We start from the raw sequence: 21,373 nt of genomic DNA on the forward strand, positions 1-21,373 counted from the left end.
TTGGAGAGAATACAATATTTACAGACTCATTTGAGGAGGGGGAGGAGAGGGGAAGGGCGGGGAGGATGCTGGTCTGCTGTCATTGGCTTTGGGTCATGAGCTCCTCCAGGGCCCTGTCTCGGTGGTTTTCACACAGCAGGAGGACCTCTTTGATGTCGGCTTGTCGGAAGCCCATGTCATCGAACTGGGCTAAGAGACGAAGAAATTCTGCTGCCTGTCATGGGAAGGAAGCACAAGGGACCGTGAGACCACGGTGGGAAGGAAGCGCGCGTTTCTACAAGTGCTCTGAAACTCCCGTTAAGAAAGAAGCCCAGCTTTATAAAAATCATGAGGATTAGAGCCTTCGGGATTCCGAATAAGAAGAATATGACCTAGGAGGCTATATCTTGCCAAGAATAACAATCCGTATTGAAATATCATATTTTTTTTTAAAAGCAGCGAACTGATCTGTTAATGTCAGTGAATTATCAATAAGCAAACATGGGAAAAACGCTGAGCCCACATCGTGGCAAAAAGAAAGTCAGGCTGGCAACTGGCTTTTAGCAAGTTGTGTCGGGTTTTTCCCCTCTCTTCCCCCCCTCCTCCCCCCCCACCCGCTTCCAAACTCCTGCATTGTGTTTCTAGCATTCCCATTTAAAAAAAAGGGACCTTGCTTTCAACTTGGGGACATCTCCAGGCTGTTAGTTCTCCCTGCAGCCTGCAGCTTCCCTGGCTTCCTTAATGTTTGGAATCGGTTCTCCTGCGGTCCTTTGAAAAAGGACTTTGCACTTTGAAAAGTCTGGGCAGCCTGGGAGGCTACAGAATGATGGGGAGAGAAATCCCCTCCAAGACTTCCTAATGCCACTTGCTACTTTTAGATGTCTATGGAGATACTCAATCATTCTAGGCCAGCGTTGTCTCAAAAGTGTGTTTTTCCCCCCCCCCCAAAAGCTAAGGAGAATTTCTTCGTGTTTTTTTTTGTTGTTGTTGAAAACATTTCGCTTCTTGGATGAGAAGTTTTCGAAGAACCCCCCCCCCCAAGAAAGTCCACTTGGGGCTTTCTTCTTCTTATTATTTTTGGAGGGGGGAGGGGGAGGGGCTTACCTTTAGATCTTCACAGAGAGTGACACTGAAAGTCACCCTCAAGCCTTTTGCCCAGGAGCTAGAAAAAACCGCTTCATTGCCTTCTAACCTGAAGGCAAAGGCCATTTCTTCTAAAAATTTTGATTTCAAATTCTTCCCAACTCTAGTCAGGCTGATTTTCTTGCATGTTCATACTTGGTTGTGTTCTGGTTTTCTTTCTTTGCTTTTTTAGTTTTGTTTTGTCATCAATCTTATTGTGAGTCATTTTGGCTTTATCACTGTCAGAACAGAATTAGAAACTATGCAGATCCTCCCTCTCTCCCTTCTTCCTTCCTTCCTTCCTTCCTTCCTCTTTCTTTCTTTCTTTCTTTCTTTTTCTTTCTTTCTTTCTTTCTTTTCTTTCTTTCTTTCTTTCTTTCTTTCTTTCTTTCTTTCTTTCTTTCTTTCTTTCTTTCCTCTTTCTTTCTTTCTTTCTTTTTCTTCCTTCCTTCCTTCCTTCCTCTTTCTTTCTTTCTTTTTTCTTTCTTTCTTTCTTTCTTTCTTTCTTTCTTTCTTTCTTCCTTTCTTTCTTTCCCTTCCTTCCTTTTTTCTCTTTCTTTCTTTCTTTCTTTCTTTCTTTCTTTCTTTCTTTCTTTCTTTCTTTCTTTCTTTCTTTCTTTTCTTTTCTTTCTCTCTCTCTTTGTTTTTCTTCCTTCCTTCCTTTTCCCCTCCATATTAGTCTGTGTTAGGTTTTTATGCTCTCTATCAACTGCTAATGACGTTTACACACATAGGGGAAAAAAAACACAAACTCCATGCAGGTGGAGACAGCCATTTTTATCATTCATTTGACTGATACTGCATTGTAAGCAAAGGAATTTGATCAACTTTCCAACCAAAGTTGGGCTCTCACCTTTCTCTCTGAGTTCTGGAACATTTCCATTGCCTCTATAACCTGGGCCTCTTCATAACCCTGTTTCAGAAGCCTGTCGCAGGCACTAAGATAACTGAGAAACTGTTAGGGGAAAGCAGAAGAAATTAAAGGCTTTGATTAAAAAAGCGAATTCTCCCAGACTAAAAAGGCAAGTATGCACGCAAACCCACCACTTTGGAGAAAGAAAAGTCCGTCAAGTCACCATCAAGAATTTTGGGGGCACGGATGCAGAATCGCTATGTCGTACTCAACGAGTCTTTTCTAATGCAGCTAGTGGTCACTTTCACATTTTTAAAACATTCCTGATTAATTCCTATGCAACCGTGCTTGAGTATATATATGTACCGTTGGGTTCCTTGGTGCTCTTATAAGCTTGTTTTCCCTTGCAGATATTTTATTACCAAACTAGGTAACACCATCAGTACTAGAAGGGATTGGAGTTTGCTGTCTATTCTAGCACTGATGATGTTACCTGGTTTGGTAATGAAATGCCTGCAAGAAAAGCAACCAAATTCAGAGAGCACCAAGGACCCCACAATTCAACCCCGAGCTACACATAGATTCTCTTCTATTGTATATGGAATCTATTCTAATGTCTATAAAACACTTCTTTTTCTGGAGCATTATTTTCTTTTCCCATCTTCCAAGTCAGTGTAGACTGCTTGGCTAAGCCCTATGGTTTCCTTGGCGATAATTCTGGAAGTGAGCTACCCTGGGCTTCTTCCCAGGACTAAGAGGATAACTTGAAACAAGACTTAGAACAAAACTTCACGCATCGAAAAAAATCGAAAATTAATAATAAAAAAATAAAAATAAATAAATAAATAAATAAAACCTTCACGCATACGATTGCAACTGTCAACTAATACATTTCTTTCTAGGCTTCAAGGTGGTATCGGCCTCTTTCATCTTGTTTTGGCAGAAAAAATATATATGAAGGACATTATACCTTTGGAATGTTATCTATCTTGAAGGCAGAATGTCAGAACCGGGAGACTCAAGATGACACAATTCGTGGCTGGCAATGGAGAAACCATTTCTAAGCCTTGAATTTCTGAAGAAAAGCTCCAGGATTTCACCACCGAGGGGGGGGGGGGCGGTGTCACGTAAAGTAAACATTTGACCTTCACGTAACATTTTTAACAGGCGAGGAAAAGACTGGAGCAACAATAGGGAGAAGCTTGCCGAAGCTTTTAAAATGGTGCAGCAATACCACACAATACCTGAAAGAGTTTGGCTATTCATACATTACAGGCTGTACTCCTCTGTCAAATTAATCTTCAGTTGTTGAATAAGCCATGTTTGGCAAGGTTCGCCCACATGGACTAAGGTCCAAAATATGTCTGCTGATGTGTGAGGAATCTGAAGACCGGCACATTTAGGGATATAAATCTAATCGCTGCTTCCTGTAAAGGCAGACACAAACTCTTTACAGATTTCCTTCAGCTTCTCAGTGCAAAGGTCTCAGAAAAATGCTAAGGCTGCTTGGTTGATTAGATGACTCTCCAGATCCAGGAAAGCCTAACTGAGCATCTTGGGAGAGGAGATTGGGGCCAGACAAAAGTCCCCTTCTTATGAGTCTGAGAAAGGGACTCTTGTCATGGAAAAGACAGACTAGGATTATTTTTGACTTTACTCTTGGAGAACTGACTGCATAGTTCTCCAAAGCATTCTCCTTTAAATATCACGGCATCCATTTGTCCCTTGGGAATCTGTGATTGGTGAGCCAAAGTCTCCATCCTATTTTTAAAAACCCATTTTCGTGGAAACAGAACGTTCTTCCAGGTCAGAAATGGGTACAGCTAGTGAAGGGACCTAGCCATAGGCCCTCCCACTCAACTCCACCCTCACTCCCAAAATTGGTGAAAAAGTTGTGAGCAAGCGCATAAGTGTCTCCTTTGGGGAACTGGGGATTAACAATCAGCCTTAAACTCAATGGCTGTCGAGGGAGATAAAGCTGGGGTTCAAATGTAAGCTAATAAAAACAAATAGCTTCCAAATATGAACTATGGAAAATAAATGATGTTGATATTAGAGAGGAACAATTATTCGAAGGCTAAGGAGAAATTTTAATACAGCCGAAGTGTACAATTGTTCAGCTAGCTTAGTTTTTATCCCTTTAACTGCAAAATTATTTTCATATTTCTTTTTGATTAAGAGGGATGGGTATCCTTTTGGGGGGCATGCAAATGGTGATGGGGTCAAAATCTTCTGACCTTGAACCATTTTCCTTTTGTTGGGCGGCAGCAGAAGGTAAAATGAAACTGGGTGAAATTTCTGCCCTTCTAGAAGTTGTTAACATAAATAATAGGCACACATGCAAATCATGTAATCACAACAATGATCCTGGTAAAGGCGAGATTTGGGGGTTTATGCAGGTTCATATGCAAGTATTTGTTTTGTAAGTAAGTATTTGTAAATAAAAACTGCTCCCTTGAATGAAAGATCATTGACCATCTTCACCAAGGACAAGAGCAGGCTTCGATCTCCACCTTCCCAGCCCCAGAGCCTCTCAAAATGTTTCTTGGCTGTGCTTTTGACTATGCTATTTGTTTCATGTTATTTTATTGTTGGTCACATATTGATTGTTGCAAATCACCCGAATCCAGCTTGACCGGAGTTGGTGGTGCAGTATGCATGTCTGGCATAAAACTGCACTACCAAAATAGAATGACCTATTGACGATTTCTGTTCTCGAGGTTTTCACTCGTTAATTAATCCACTCATTTAATTTCTATAGCTGCCCATCTCAGCCAATATTATAGTTCACTATTCTTTGGGTGGCAAAGCAGAAGCGGCTATGGAAGAAGTCCAAAAAGTCAAGACGGTAGCTACCAGCACACGGTCAAAACCCCACTCTTTTTTTTTTAACAATGGAGCAGATGTAAAAAAGGGCAGAGTTTGGATTGTGTGGTCAAAGTTGCCATCTTTGTTGACTACCCTCCCCACCCCTGGTTGCGTTGCATCTCCAATATGCTTGGAGTGTTGCTGTGGTTGTTGCTGTTATTTTGAGGCAGCTCGGATGGCATCTAACCCCAAGGATGAAGAAAACGGACTACCCCAAATAAGTTTCCATGGCTAACAACTACTCCATCAAATCTTTCAAGAAAGAGCCAGCAACGTTGCCTCCCCCCCCCGTCTCCAGGGTTATCACCTCAGAGGCCATGCCCCCATGGGACCTCAAAGCCCTCTCCCCAAATTATGGCACTGTGGGGGGCGGGGAAAGGGACGCGGTGGCTCAGTGGGTTAGGACGCTGAGCTTGTCGATCAGAAGATCGGCAGTTTGGCGGGTCGAATCCCGAGTGCCGCGTAGCAGAGTGAGCGCCTGTTACTCGTCCCAGCTTCTGCCAACCTAGCAGTTCGAAAGCACGTAAAAATGCAGGTAGAAAAATAGGGACCACTACGGTGGGAAGGTAACAGCGTTCTGTGCGCCTTTGGCGTCTAGTCATGCCGGCCACATGACCATGGAGACATCCTCGGACAAGCGCTGGCTCTTCGGCTTTGAAACGGAGATGAGCACCGGCCCCTAGAGTTGGAAACGACTAGCATGCATGTGCGGGGGAACCTTTACCTTTACTTTGGGGGGGAACACTCCTTACTCTGTCCTAAAGCCATATGCACACCTCAGCCCAATTTCAAATATCTGTAACAAAACACCAGCAAAAAATAAAAAAAAGGAGAAGGATCTGCCTCTCCAGAATCTGGGTGGGCAAGGAAGGGAGTACCAGAGAGAGAGAAAAATACACGAAAGGGATGCTCCCACCCTACCAGCACTTAATGTAGTCATGCTTTCCAAGGAAAGTCTTCTCCTAGACCTGGACACTTTGGAAGCACCTTCCCCACTTTTGAGGGGGGAATTTTGCCCGTCCTTATTTGGAGAAGGGAAACCCAACCCTCAAAGCCTCTGCAGAGCTTCATTCCTTCCACTTTCGATAATCAGGTGCCCCCCACGATAGCCTTCTGGAAATCGTGTTGCGCCGCCAGGAGAGGACACGTGTCCCCTGTTTGGGAAGAGAAACCAGTCCTAGCTCTGTCTGACCTGGCCTAAGTTTGGTCTCCCCGTCTTCTGCAGAGCGAGGATCGCTCGGCGGATCGGATAGCCCAAGGCTACAACCGGTTCGATCAACTGGCGTTCCTCTTGGCTCAGCACCGAGAGCAGATCGGTGGTGGAGTCAGGGCGAGCTCCGCGGGGACGCCGAGGTTGCTGGGTCCCTGGAGCGGGTGGGAGGCAGGAATACGGGCTGAGAGCCTGAAAGATAAAATAAAATAGAGCCGTTTAATGTCAGTTAACTGGGGAGAGATCTTTATTAGCCATCTGCTCTTTCTTGAGGCTTTTCAAAAGGATTCTGTTCTCCTCTGGAATACGGGCAAGTGTTGTGGGTATGCCAAGGCAGCGCGCGCTTCGAATCTTCATCATGTTAAAATTAAATTAGGCCAGCCATAAAGCGAGCCAGGAAAATTCCCATAGTTAGAACACTCTTCCCCCACTCCACCCCCACCCCTATTAACATCCTGTTTTCATTTCTGTTTCTCTGAAGCTGATTCAGAACCAATCCTGATTTGGAATAAAAATTGTTATGTTTCCAAGGAGATGACAAAGGCTGGTAAAACAATAACGAAGACAAGAAAGCTGGGTCCTGGGAAATAAAACGTCGACACTTTGAACTTAAAAAAACCCCTGACATCTTTATATCATTGGAAGATATGCTTGATGTGGTGTCGGGAAACTTTCTCCTTTCAGATGGTGGTCAAGTCCTTCCATGTCTATTTTTCTCTAATCATCATTCAAACCCTCTTAGGCTATCTCTGGCTATGATAGCCATGGGATATTGTTCCCAGCAGTGGATGCGCTTGGCCTGCATGTATATAAAAATGGGAGGGTGATTCTGCTCTTGGTCTGTGTGTGGACATCTACACAGAACATAGAATGAGAGGGATGGAAGGGAACACAGAGGTTTTGTAGTCCAACCCCCTGCTCAATGAGGAGCATTAAACCATCCCACCCAATTGTTGTCCAGTCTATTATGGAAAACCTCCAGTGATGGAGCACCCACAACCTCTGGACGCAAGCTGTTTTGTTGGTGACAGGCAGTCCTTGACTTACGACCATAACTGAATCCAAAATTTATGTTGTTCAGTGATACATTGCTTAAGTGAGTTTTTCCCTGTGTTACGACTATTTCTTGCCATGATTGTTAAGTGAATCACTGCAGAGTTGATAAGGTAGTAGTAACATGGTTGTGAAGTGAATCTGGCTTCCCCATTGACTTTGCTTGTCAAAAGGGTTGCAAAAGGCGATCATGTGACCTTGGGGCACAAGCGATGGTTGTAAGTGTGAGCCGGTTGCCAAGCATCTGGATTGTGATAAGGTGATCTTGGGGATTCTTTGGAGATCATAACTGTGAAAATTGGTCACTGAATGAACTGTTCTAAGTTGAGAACCACCTGTAATTGTTCTCACTGCCAGATAATTTCTTCTTACTTCTAGGTTGGATCTCCCTTTAACAAGCTTCCGCCCACTAATTTATTAATTAATGGATTCTACCCATTAATCTAATTTCATCCCATCGAAGCTCCTAAACCTACCAAATTGACTTGGCTGGAGCCCAAAGTGCAAATTTAGTCTCCATCATTGCTGAATTTATACAGCAAGGTTTATGAAACAAGCGGGTAATATAATATAAATTTCTATTTCATTTGCTATGGATACCTCTAAAAATGTTCAAGAGTTGTTGCTGGAATTGCAACTGAGACATTGGAACATTAACTTATACAGTTGGATATGTCTGACTGTTGTTACATTTTGGGCAGAAATCCACAGGATTGCTAACAAGAATTTAGATCAATCTTGGTTGATCAAAATTGTGATGTTTTGCTGGGTTATATCCCCAGCATTTGGAATCTATCAAGACATCAAGAACTGTGGCTCTTTGGTGCATGGGACACAGCCAAAATAATTATTATACAACATTGGAAGGACAAAGAGCCTTGGTGGAGCAGTGGGCTAATGCCTCCTTAAGTAACACCAGCTGCCTGCAATTAGTGCAGGTTCGCATCCCACCAGGCTCAAGGTTGACTCAGCCTTCCATCCTTCCGAGGTAGGTAAATGAGGACCCAGATTGTTGGGGGCAATAAGCTGGCTACTGCTAAGCTTGTAAGCCGCCCTGAGTCTTCAGAGAAGGGCGGGATATAAATGGATATATATATATATATATATATATATATATATATATATATATATATATATATATATATATATATATATATATATATATATATATATATATATATATATATATATATATATATATATATATATATATACCTGTCTTGCAGCAATGGATTGCTGATATGTGCATTTGAGTTAGAGTACTTTGAGTTTTCTGTGAAAAAGGGGCAAGAAAGAGGAATAAGCAATTCAACCAACATCTAAGATTAGTTTTGTGGATGAGATAAATTTCTAAGCTTTTTCCCCTTTCTGTCTATATGATATTATTTCTGGGTGGTGGAAACACACATAGACAAATGGATTATCCTGATAACATGTTTCAAATTTCTAATACACACTAGGGAGAAACAGAGGAAGAATTTTACAGAGCGGAATTTGCAAAACCGTGTTCTTTCAAGAAAGCAAGCCAAGGACATTCACACAAATCAAATCTTAAAATGCAAACTCTACACATGTTTAGATTCCCTCCCTCCCTCCCTCCCTCTCTCAAATACATCTCATATATATTATTTATATTATGGGACTGAAACATTAATTTGTTTACGTATATTGAAGCTTGGCAGTCACGTCCCAAAATATATGGGACTCTTCTCTAAATGTTAACAGCTCCTTGTTCACATTAACAATAAGCAATGCAGCCAGATACTCATCAGACAAAACCACATGAAACAAAACCCCGGCAAAATGAAAACAAAAAATTCTGAAAGATGGGACTTAAATAGAATTAAAATATTCCATTCCACTCATTCTTCCTGCTAAACTGATAAGAGTCCAATAGTTTGGCACCATACAAATGATGTTTATATTACCTTAAGCCACCCTAGTTTAACTCTTGCCTCCCTCTAAATAACTTACAGAGAATTAAGCTACTTTCCTTGGGGATATGAAATGTCATCGTAATATGAGAAGATAATAGGAAACTAAGGTAAAGGTAAAGGTTCCCCCGCACATGCGTGCTAGTCGTTTCTGACTCTAGGGGCCGGTGCTCATCTCCGTTTCAAAGCCGAAGAGCCAGCGCTTGTCCGAGGACGTCTCCATGGTCATGTGGCCGGCATGACTAGACGCCAAAGGCGCACGGAACGCTGTTACCTTCCCACCGTAGTGGTCCCTATTTTTCTACTTGCATTTTTACGTGCTTTCAAACTGCTAGGTTGGCAGAAGCTGGGATGAGTAACAGGCGCTCACTCTGCTACGCGGCACTCGAGATTCGACCCGCCAAACTGCCGACCTTCTGATCGACAAGCTCAGCGTCCTAACCCACTGAGCCACCGTGTCCCTTTTAATAGGAAACTAGGTATGTCTAATTTAATGAAGAGAAGGACTAGGGGTGATATGATAGTATTTGAGGGGCTGTCAGAGAGAAGGGGGGGGCTGACTTATTCTCTGAGGGCATCTGAGGGCAGGACAAGAAGTAACGGGTGGAAGAGCATTAAAGAGAGATCTAATCTAGCATTAAGGAGAAATGTCCTGATGGTGACCACAATTAATCAGTGGAAGATGTGGGTGCTTTATCACTTGAGGTTTTCAAGAAGAGATTGGACGGCCATTTGTCTGGAATGGTATAGGACAGGGGTCCCCAACCCTTGGGCTGCGGTCCTTTACCGTGCCCTGGCCTGTTTGGTGCACGCATGGAGCTGGATGTGTGTGAGCAGCGGGCCAGAGCACATGCGTGTAACTTGACTTGCACAAGTGGCAGTCCGGTTCACCTCTTCCCCACCCCCCGGGCCGCCACACCATAATTTTTGGGGACCACTAGGATAGGGCAAGACCTCCAAGATCCCTTTCAACCCTGTTATTATTCTATATTCTATTTTCCAACAGAATTTTTAGCATATGCAGAGAGCTTTCAGCACTGTCAGGGAGAAAGTTTCAAATATTGTACAGATGTTAATTTGGATAGAAGTAAAATCAAGACCATCTCAAGGCTGTCAAAGCCATTCCTATTTGATGTGTTGCATAAATTGTTTCCAGGCATAAATTAAGAATAAGCCCTGTATCTGGGTTGGAGGAACCAAGAAGGTAAGGAAAAGGAAGCAGTTGCCCAATCAGCTCTTCATTTTTTTTTTCAACATGCTGAAAAAAGTCATCAAAATGTAAAGCCTCTTTGAAGCTTATCTCGTTTGTGGATTTTTGGAAACGGAGAAGGATAAAGGCTGAGGGATAAAGATGATTCCACAGCCGCTCATTCATGGCAGAATCAACTCCTCATGAATGGCTTAAGAAAACAGGAAGGAAAAGACCAAAAGACAATGTTTCTTCTTGAATGGCATTCATCGGGACTAGATAGGATATGTTACAAATTCTCATCCTTCCCTACCGTGTGTTAATCAACCCACAATATGCATATGTAATAAGGAAGCGTACAAAATGAAGCAGTCTAGGCCAGTTGTCCACAATCACCCGTGGAGCTGACTTCAATTTCTTTTCATTGGTTTTAAGTAAAATAACTTGAAATGCGGGAAAGAAAGAAGCCATCTTCAAACAACGTTCATATTCAGAACATAGAAGGATTGGGAGGGACCTTGGAGATCTTAGTCCAACCCACTGCCCATGGTAGGAGATCCTATGCCATTCCGGAGAAGTGGCTCTGCAGTCTCTTTTTTAAAAAACCCTCCAGCGATGGAGCACCCACAACTTCCAGAGAAAAGGAGCAGCTGGGATTTGAACCCTGGCCTTCTAGACCAGGGGTAGGCAACCTTGGCTCTTTTATGACTCGTGGACTTCAACTCCCAGAATTCCTGATGAGCCGGCTGACTCAGGAATTCTGGGAGTTGAAGTCCACAAGTCATAAAAGAGCCAAGGTTGCCTACCCCTGTCCTAGACCAAGGACAATAATGTAACTGCTAAGTTATTCAGCCACTCACCCATTTAAACAAATGCCATAAAAAAGTGACCCTTAGCTCAAACAACAAGGCAATGTGATATATTTTAACAGCTAGAAGATTTTGTAGAGAGCAGCTTCACCAGTAAGTTTTTGCTAAGTGGGTATTTTATAACTAGTCAAAGCCAGTGGTCATTTTGTGAGGTTGAAATGCCCTATATTTGCCCACAAAGGTTGCCCATCTCTGCCTTTATGCTATGCCCAAGTCAGTAACACTCAACCTTTTTAATACAATACTCAAGATTCCATATCCAGGCTAGGCAGTAAACTACAGATCTCCAGACACTTAATCCTTAGTCAGCTCTTGGCTAGACTTTTCAGAAAACTGCCATAGATCACTTTAAAAAAAAAAATTATATTGCAGAGAAGAACGAAGCCATAGCACAGTGGCTGACTGCCCATATCAGTGCAAAGAGACCAGAATTTTCATATGTCTATCCTGCAGCTTTTACGTTTCTTCCTCCTGTGCTGCCAAGCTCGTGGATATTTGGTATCTCCCTTGGGCCGCTGAGACGTTTAAACAATGATCCTTTCAAGCCTGGGAATCACTGGTTTTCACATTGCCACTTTCAGCTTTAAGCAGATCCCCTTTTAGTACAAAACAGACGTTCTGATTCCAGTTAACCGTGCATTTGTTTAATAGGAGGGACGCTGGATTGGGCTGTGATTTAGCCACACTTAGTGCCTGAATTATGAGCTGGCTCGTTCATGCACACGTGTTTATCAACACTGTTTGACAACTGCATATAATCCAGAATGCCCTATACGCTTCTCTTACACTGTCTTTAAAGCGTTTTGTAACATTTAATGCATTTGGCTACTATTCAGCAGGCTGGAGAAATCAAACAATTGATGTCCATATTTGCAACTAGGCTTCGCTCTTGCCAATTTGTACAGATTTGTTTATTTTATGCTGTTTTTCACAGAAATCACAAGGTATACTGGAATAAAGAGCAAGCACCTGCGGTGGAGGGATTGCTAAAATATTAAGCCACGTTTTGCTATGTTGTCCTTATTATAAGGACTGATTGCTGCTAATAACTGCCTCTCTAGCCAGATTTGCAGGCCACCTGGATTCATTTCATTCAGTTGCCACTGGCTATCGATGCGATTTTATTTCTCTGAACGCGGTTACGTTTTCCTTCACTGTCTGTAAAACATGTTGTACTTTGTCCAGATTGGTTTTATGATTAAGTTTTATTACGATTCTTACATTGCCATCTTGGAATTTCTTTTCTTTTTAATTGATTAACGACTGTAATGACGTGGGTTGCCTTGCTTGTTCTGTGTAGTTTGACTTCCTGCTAAAACTGCCGCATCTGAATTGCGCCAGAGACTGGAATACAGATAAGTCCTCAACTTAACGACTACAATTGTGCCCGAAATTTCTGCTGCTAAGTGAGATGGTTGTCAAGTACATCTTGCCCCATTTTACGACCTTTCTTGCCACAGATATTACTACGTGATTCTGGCTTCCCCATCGCCCTTGCTTGTCGGAAGGTTGCAAAAGGTGATGACATGCCCCTTGGGACGCTGCAACCATCATAGATACGAGTCAGTTGCTAAGCATCTGAATTTTGATCACGTGACCCCGGGGGATGCTGCAACGGTCGTAAGGGTGAAAAACGGCCATAAGTCACTTTTTTTCAACGCCGTTGTAACTTCGAACGGTCACTAAAGAAATGGCTGTAAGTCAAGGGCTCCTTGTACGTAGCTGGGCCCGCAAGCCATTTTGCAAATCAGGCCATTTTAAATGCAGGGTTTATGAAAAGCATAAAGTGAGGGGGAGATGGGGGAGGACAGATGCTCAGCTCCCAGATCCTGTAATTCTATAACAGCAGGACTCAGGAAGAAGGGAAAAACAAAAGACGGGAAAGATTCTTACTTACGGCCACGGTAGGTTTATGGTGTTGGATGGGACGGATAAGCCCTGCTGAATGTAGGGAAGTAGCTGGTGGGGTGGGGTTTAAAGTCTGTGCTAAGCGAGGTGGGGAACCGGGTCCGAATCTGAAGCTCCTGCTGCTTCTGGAGTGCTGGTGGAGAGAGAAAGCCTTCGAAAGCAAGGCAGAGTCTGTGGTGGTTGGGTGTAAGGGATGCATGATGGCCATCAGCTTCTTCTTGGCACCTTCCAACTCATTCTTCACGTTGCTTAAAAAATACGTGGATTGCCTCTGTTTGCCCCAAAGTGACCTCGGGCAACCGCTTTCTGACGCAGCACTTAGATGTCCTGGTGATGTCTTGGGTCTGCTTTGGGGAAGATCGAAAAGCTGAAGTAGAGCACCGGGCACCGGCGCTTCACTGTCCTGTTCTTCAGAGGTGGCTGAGGGAGACTCCTTGCCTTCTGAACTTTCCTGCTTCTCGGGACGCTGTTCTAAATTCCCCCTTTCAGCCATCTTCCCTCCGCTCCCAGGGCGGTGGAGCCTCTCAAATTCGGTGTCCAGATTCATAAAGCTTTGGACAGTTGTCCTTTCCTTGGATTTGCCACCTGTCGCCTTGGGGCTGATGGCCTCGTTTTCTTTAGCATCCACCAACAGGAGCCAGCATGGAGGGGCCGTGGGATACGTATTAGCAGTTACATTAAACCAGGGGATCTCTTGCCGTGAGGCAGAGTCGATCCAGTAGAGGACCTTTTTCTCTAGTGAAAAATCATGCTGTCGAAAGGCAAGAAGATTAAACGTTAGCATCTTCCCCAGCCAAGCTAAACACGTAAAGACAACGAGACAGAATATATGATGTAACTCCAGATCCAGTGTCACAACATCTGGAGCTTCTCTTTACTCGGGCCAAATCCTAAACTATCTATGTCCATCAAACCCATTGGGGGGGTCACCTTGAAAATAGGACTTTGATTTTAAAAAAAACAACCACCACCCTTAAAGCAACCATTTTGACTGAGACCTAAATGTCTCTTAAATTCTACTAGCGATAGTAATTATTTTGGGATGCTTCCAAGTACAGGTAGTCCTCGACTTACGAACACCATTGAGCCCAAATTTTCTGCTGCTAAGCGAGACATTTGTCAAGTGAATTTTGCCCCCAATTTACAGCCTGTCTTGCCGCAGACGTTAAGTGGATCACTGCAGTTGTTAAGTTAGTAACACGGTTGTTAAGCAAATCTGGCTTCCCCATTGACTTCACTTGTCAGATAAGAAAAAAAAAGGGGGATCACGTGACCCTGGGACACTGCGACCGTCATAAATATGAGTCAGTTGCTAAGCGTCTGAAGTTTGATCACGTGGTCATGGGCATGCTACAACGGTCGTAAATGTGAGAAATGGTCATAAGTCACATTTTTCAGCGTTGTTGTAACTTTGAATGGTCAGTAAATAAGTCGAGAAATACCGTAGATGGTTCTACTTCATCCAGTATCTGAAATTCTATTGGCAGATTAGAATGTTACTGAAAATATTAAAACTTTCTAAAAAATATGAATGAAGAGTAAAATAATGAGCACCATAAACTGTAATTGATAATGCAGCAAACAAAAACCAAAAATCCTCCACTACGACGCAGAAAAGATTGAAAAATCGATCTGAAAATTATTCTATCTGTACGTACATTTCTTAAGCAGGCAAGGATCCAATGAATTAAGGAATGTGGAATTGTAGGTATGATCCCGCCCAAGACAAACTTAAGCCAATGATTATAAAGAAGATCATAACCAAATTTAAAGTTGACTAAATTGAATTCTGCTGCCAATACTGTAGATATGAAAAAGTAAAATGCTAACATAGGATCAAGTAGTCATACTGAAGCTGTATTTTTATGATAATAAATAAAGCTGCTTCATTTAGAAACCTGAGTCATTTTTTCCCCATCATTGCAAAGCTCCCAGAATTTGGATATTCATATAGCTACTGAATTGTTCCCCTTTCCCACTTTATTCAATCTTCTTTCAGAAAATAAAGTGACTTTTTCTTCAGGAAACCTTTTTAAATTAATTAATAAGTGTTGCAGCTGTTTTCAATGGATTTTAACCACTCAGGTTTATTCTTTGTACGGTGAAGTACAAAGAACCTTTGTACTTAAGTACCTTTGCAAAGTACCTTTGCCCCGTGTGACTGTAGTCTATTATTAGAAAAGCAAATCCTGAATGTTACAACTCTGCCTTCAAATAAAGTCCCACTCAATCTCAATTTTCAACTTGGACTGATGATTAATTTCTTTTGGGTTGGCGCTTTGAAGATAAATATATATTTTTCCAACTGCAAATTCACCCTCATAGTTCAACATACAAAATAGATTGGGCCAGTATTGGGATTCAGATATGTGAACAATCAGTTCCCTGTGTGAATGCCGCTTCTGGAAGCCGCCCTGAGTCCTTCGGGAGATAGGGCGGGATATAAATCCCATCAATAAATAAATAAATAAATAAATTCTGGGCCAGGGCAACAAAAAAAATTAGCCTGAAGTGGTGGGAACTGGCTGAATCCCACCACTGGATTGGGCCATCCAAAACACCAATTCTTTCCCTATTTTGTGCATTAATAGATTTGAGTGTTTTAAATAGGAAGCCCGAGAAACCTAAGCAAATGAACACACGAAGTGACAGAAGGAAAGGGGTTCTGAAAATTTACACTACAGTTTAATAACAAAAAGAATGTTAAGATGGTTTCTGAAGAAGTCTTATTCCAAAAATGCAATGGTGCCCTCTGATGGTGGGAATGCTCTGAATACATAACACAACAGGAAAAAGTAAAGTATTGAAATGTTCAAGCCCAAGTAATAATAATAATAATAATAATAATAATAATAATAATAATAATAATAATAATAATAATAATAATAATAATAATAATAATAAGAAGAAGAAGAAGAAGAAGAAGAAGAAGAAGAAGAAGAAGAAGAAGAAGAAGAAGAAGAAGAAGAAGAAGAAGAAGAAGAAGAAGAAGAAGAAGGAGGAGGAGAAGGAGAAGAAGAAGTTGGAAGGGGCCTTGGAAGTCATCTAGTCCAACCCCCTGCTAAGGCAGGAAACCCTATATCATTTCAGACAAATGGCCATCCAGTCTCTTCTTAAAAACTTCCAGTGTTGGAGCATTCACAGCTTCTGGAGGCAGGTTGTTCCACTGGTTAGTTGTTCTAACTGTCAGGAAGTTTCTCCTTAGTTCTAGGTTGCTTTTTAAGTCAGGGGTCTTCAAACATGGCCCTTTTATGACTTGTGGACTTCCACTCCCAGACAGAGAGAGACAATTAGAAATAAAGGCATTTTATTTTGAAAGTGCTACATGGATTGCTAGGGAAACACACTTCAAAAAGGCTCAGGAGAAAGTTAATTCTTTGCAGATGGACTTGCATGTATAATGGAGGGGAAAAAACAAGAGAAATGTACAGCATTGATAGTAATCTAGCAATTGCATTTTTAGGATTAGTTGAAATACAATCTTTCTGCTGAGTGAAGAACACTTTTGGTTTGCACAGATTCGTGTCCACTTCCCCTTTGGCGATTCAGCCTCTCTTTTTCTTGATTTTAAGGCAAGCCAACACAAATTAGCTTTTTCAACCCCACAAACTACGATCGAAGCTTGCTCTGCAAGAATCCAGACATCAATTGAGATTATCGCTTCTATTATGTACAGCAAAAATATTTGTCTGCTTGTAAATTTGGACAAATGGAGAAAGTATGTGTTGTTATTTAGCAACAGCTGAGAGTGACTGGCCCAAGGTCATACAGCTGGCTTCATTCCCAAGGTGGAACTAGAACTCACAATCACCCAGTTTTTAAGATGACGCTTTTACCACTACACCAAAACGGCTTTTCCCTTAACCCATTTTTATTATTTATTAGTAGATTCTGGTTTTTTTTCACATTTTAAGAAATAAATATGAACTGGTCAACTCAAAGCAGCAAATATACCTAATACTCTAGCCCTATATTTCCCATCACAGCAGCCCTGTAAGGTATCTTGGGCTGAAAGAGAGGGGTTTGCCCAAAGTCACCTAGTTAGCTTTCATATCTAAGAGAAGACTAGAATTCACAGTCTCCTGGTTTCTAGGCCAGCACCTTAAGTACTACACCAAACTGGCTCTCATTTCCATTCTTCTTTTCTCCTTTGCTGCAATTTCTGCTGGAAGGGGAGAAGGAGATGGCAGTGTGTGACCGTGTCCATCCAGTGCAGCATAGAGAATATTTATTGTATCAATAAAGGAGAAAATTTGTAGCTCAGGTTGAAATGAGGGGTCTGTGGTGCTCTCTTGGTCGTTTTCTTGAAGACGTTTCATTACCCAACTAGGTAACATCATCAGTGCTAGAAGGGAGTGGGTGTGTTCGCTGTTTATATACAAGCCCCTTCTAGCTTTGATGATATTACCTAGCTGGGTCATGAAATGTCTGCAAAAAACAGCCAAGCTCAGAGTGTACCACGGACCCCTCAATATTTTCTCTTGCAAACAATAATTATTAATTCAATTAAACGCTTTCGTTAAATGAACTGTTTTGATCCATGGGGAAACACGGATTCTGATGAACGTATATCATACATACACATATTTATCGGGGAAAAGGATTGGCTTCAGCAAGAGCTGTCAACCACACTTACAAGAAAGGGAAGCTTGGTATGACAAATGTGCTTACAATCTTTTTTTCCCCTATTATACTTTGATGATCTTCTTTTCCGGTAAACGTTAACATTTATTCTACACTCTTGTCATTGTTTTCAGCATAGTAAGTGAAAAGAATTACAGCAATCAATCTGTTTACCATTGTGCATGATAAGACCTCTGCACACGCGGGCAGCTCAATCTGGTCAGCAAAGTTGGCGTCTCCCACAGGATCATCCACAAAGCTTACGGTCACTCTGAAAGGCACATCTTCCAAGTAGCTCATTACGTCCCTGAACTATGTTAGTCTAATGAAAAGAAATCAAAAGGCGTACTTAGCACTTCAAGACCCGTTTAATTGATACCGGTTATATTGGAGGACTTACGGCCATTCCCAAAGGTGCTTTTTTCAGGAGGCAAGTGGACTTTTTATTTTTCTTGGAACTTTTCGCTTCTCATCCCAGAAGCTTCTTCAGCTCTGACTGGATGGTGGGGTAATGGAAGGATTTATACTCCTTGCAGACAGCTGGTCATTTGCATTTTCTTAGAGTCATTGAGGCCACAAGGTTTACCTGTGTCCTCAGGGTCACCTGAATAGTGCAAATGTGTGCGGGGGCCTTCTTAGCTGCCCTGTGTCCCTTCACTGTTGAAGACAGGCGCAGGCTGTTGGGGATGAGTCTGCGTTGTCTACGTCTCCAACTGAAGTGCAAATGGCTGCAAAGAATGCTAGTGACCAGCTGTCTTCAAGGAATAACAATCCTTCCATTCCCCACCATCTAGTCAGAGCTGAAGAAGCTTCTTGGATGAGAAGCAAAATGTCTTCAAAGAAAAACAAGGAAGTCCAGTTGCCTCCTGAAAAAGCACCTTTAGGACAACCAGGACCTGAATGACTGAGAGCCTCCATAGAGACTTACTGCCAGATGTTTAATACGGAGACTGAATCACTTAGTGCTAACATGGAAGCTAGGGGGACCACGGACAGCTTTAGCATGCTACACGTATGCTTTTGTTAATTCACTCCATATGTGGCCCTGTTGCACGCATTCTCAGAACATAAGCCATCTGTTGCTCTAACACAAGAGACTTATTAAGTCAAGTGTCATTTGAAGGTGAGGGACTGAACAAACTTAAGCAGGAAGTGATGAATCATGTTCTTATTTTGCCCCGTCTTGAATCAGCTAAGGGATGACAGCCTCCATCAATCTATTTGCTTTGGTCAGAAGTTTAACTGTAAATTTCAATTTAGAAGCAAAATTAAAAAATATGTATTTCACGTATGGTAATGGGGTCTGTTTCCCACCAGAAATATGGGACTGAATTTACAAATAATGAAATTACAACTAAGGCTGCATTGCAGATCATCTGTACTTATATTTCCACATTCTCAATTTGGTATATAAAAACAGATGTTGCAAAAGGAAAAGTTGTGTACAGCTCCTTCCCATCTGCAACTTATCTGTATTTGTCAACAAGCCAGGATTAGACATTCCCAAGTTCTAGGCTGTTGGCATGGCATACTATTTCCAGTTATTTCAGAGTAGAGAGGCTAATGTGCCATGGTCTGCAGTTACTTCTGCAACATTAGAAGAAACTAACACATGAGAACTTGTTCTCCTTAAGTCCAGAGAATTCCATATATTAAACTAACTCAGATGCATATAGCACATAAAATCAATCTTGAGTTAATCAACTATCATCTTAAGGAACCATTAGACATTAAAATCAGTTAAAATAATTAATGACTTCAGATGGAAGTTATAAAAGATTCAAGGCAATGAAACAAAATTGTCAATTTCCAGAAATCTCTTTCCGGGTATCTATTAAATATTGTAATTGCTTTACAATGACAACTTTCCTTTGTAAAACATTTAACAAGTAGTATTTTCATATCCTTATCTGTAAAGCAACACGGAACAGAATTAAGCAGTCTTATTTCCTCCAAACTCAGCACAACAGTTCCCATAACATCTAAGAAGAGTGATGTGAAAGGCATCAAGTTAGGAAAAAACTGCCCCAGAGTAATTTTGAGATTGACAGCTGAATATGGAGATTTAAAAGTGCCAGTTAAAACTATAGAGGCAATAGAATCCTTTTATTCTGCCACTTTGAATTAAGATGAAAGATATAAGATGAAAATCTATTTTAGCAATTCCTAGATGGCAAAAGATATTAGATTTTATGAAGATACCAGAATTGTCTAGAAAGTATATGATCCCAGAATTGATCACGAATATTAGGCGTGTATTAATTTATCTCTGATTGCAGTTTAAAATGCCAGTTTTAAGTGGCATTAATATATTAACATGTTATTATTAATATCTATATCTATGGATAGATATCTTAATATATTTTTTAAAAAAAAAACAAGTAAGAAATATACAAGCAAAAAGAGAGAAAAAAATGACAATCTATTGAGTGGAGAAAGGAATTACTAAGTGTGTGTACTTAGTGCTCAGTATATCATTGGTGAACAACTGATAATAAAGAAGTACATTAAATTATTTCGTAAGGATTGGAATCCCTGAGCTAAAAAAATTATTCTTTAAAGAAATGTTATCATCTCTGTCTGTACACAAGAGCAGCCGCCTATGAACCCCAATCTATTTCTTCAGCTTAACACTCAACTTTCCATGTTGCACACCTTTATTTCTTAGGTAAAGGAAAACTCACCTTAGCAAGGAATTAGGAAGGCATTTGCCAGTTGAAGACAGAGGCGTCTTGCTGGCTGTGACCTCCACAGTTGAAGTGGGAGCCCTGGCCAAGTCTAATGATTAGAGCTGCTTGAGTAAGCCCCTGTCGTCAGGTTTTCCAATGGGGTAAGCAGCCTAATCTGCTCTAGAATCCATATATAGGTTGCCGTGCCCAGTGAAAACATATAATCAGGACTGTCTCCACTGAAAACCTCTGGAACGGAGAAGATGCTTTTGGGCTCCGTATTTTCAGTAATATTATGAAGAAAAATTCACAACAATTCTGTTTCCAACAGCAGCCACTGCTGCATCTTGTGGCCTTTTGCTTGAACGTTCTGTGCATGCCCACGTGCCACAAAGGAAGAAGAAGAAAAAAAGCCAGATACAAGCGTGAAATGGTAATAATTTATTAAGTACAAACAAAAGGCAACATACTTTTATTAAACAGGACTATAAGTCACTCTGACAATTTACAGTTTCTTGTTACAGCATCTCCAATACTTTGTCGCAAAGCTTTACAAGACAATAAACCATGCTTTGCAGATTATTTGACAATTATCTTGCAACAAAAGTTGAACAAGTCTAGTTATTGCACATATGTACCAGACAAAAGCTATGGTTTGTACTAGCAATTTGGGTACAACATGCTCTTTTATGCCATTAACAGCCATGCCTCAGGTTTCAATTTTTCTTAGGTCTGAGAAAAGATGATCAACAGGGTTTGTTGGTTTAGTTATACAAATAAAATGTGTTAAACTGAAATAATAATAATATACTTTAAAGAAATACAGGAAGAAGTATGAGATTAGAGAACATTGTATTTCCAGTATAAATAATGCTGAACTAAAGCAACTGGTATTAAATGCTTAGGACTTTGTGTTTCAGAAGTAAACAGATCTGAAGGAGCAAGTGAGTATAATATATCCAACATTTGCTCAGCAGTGGAGAAATGTTTGGTATGAATACATTAATTTTGTTCAACAATAGTAATTTCTAGTTTTTTGCAATTTATGAATCACAGAATATATGCAGAATGTGTATTGTTTTTAACAACTTTACAA

General features: G+C 41.2%; 2 protein-coding genes across 4 annotated transcripts in view; both read right to left on the reverse strand.

The window, feature by feature from the left end:
* UBAP1L (ubiquitin associated protein 1 like) lies at positions 1-20,494 on the reverse strand. The gene is made up of 6 exons (XM_081337588.1): positions 20,293-20,494; positions 17,783-17,930; positions 12,975-13,736; positions 6,015-6,224; positions 1,955-2,056; positions 1-214 (listed from the first exon to the last, which is right to left on the reverse strand). Exons 2-6 carry the CDS (start codon positions 17,906-17,908, stop codon positions 80-82), a joined length of 1,335 nt encoding a protein of 444 aa, XP_081193714.1. The 5' UTR covers positions 17,909-17,930; positions 20,293-20,494; the 3' UTR covers positions 1-79.
* The window catches only part of PDCD7 (programmed cell death 7), a 9,825-nt gene continuing 8,876 nt past the window's right edge, over positions 20,425-21,373 (reverse strand). For 2 of the 3 annotated variants that reach the window (XR_014027723.1, XM_081337587.1), the window contains exon 6: positions 20,707-21,009. Coding sequence is in view for 1 of the 3 variants with exons in the window: in XM_081337587.1 (XP_081193713.1) it covers positions 20,994-21,009 (16 nt within the window). In the remaining 2 variants the exon portion in view is untranslated. Of the gene's footprint in view, positions 20,648-20,706; positions 21,010-21,373 lie in introns of those variants that run through there. The other variant, XR_014027722.1, reaches the window with a different exon arrangement.

This window comes from Vipera berus, assembly GCF_964194415.1.
Source record: "Vipera berus genome assembly, chromosome: 12".
In the NCBI taxonomy this organism is placed as follows: domain Eukaryota; kingdom Metazoa; phylum Chordata; class Lepidosauria; order Squamata; family Viperidae; genus Vipera; species Vipera berus.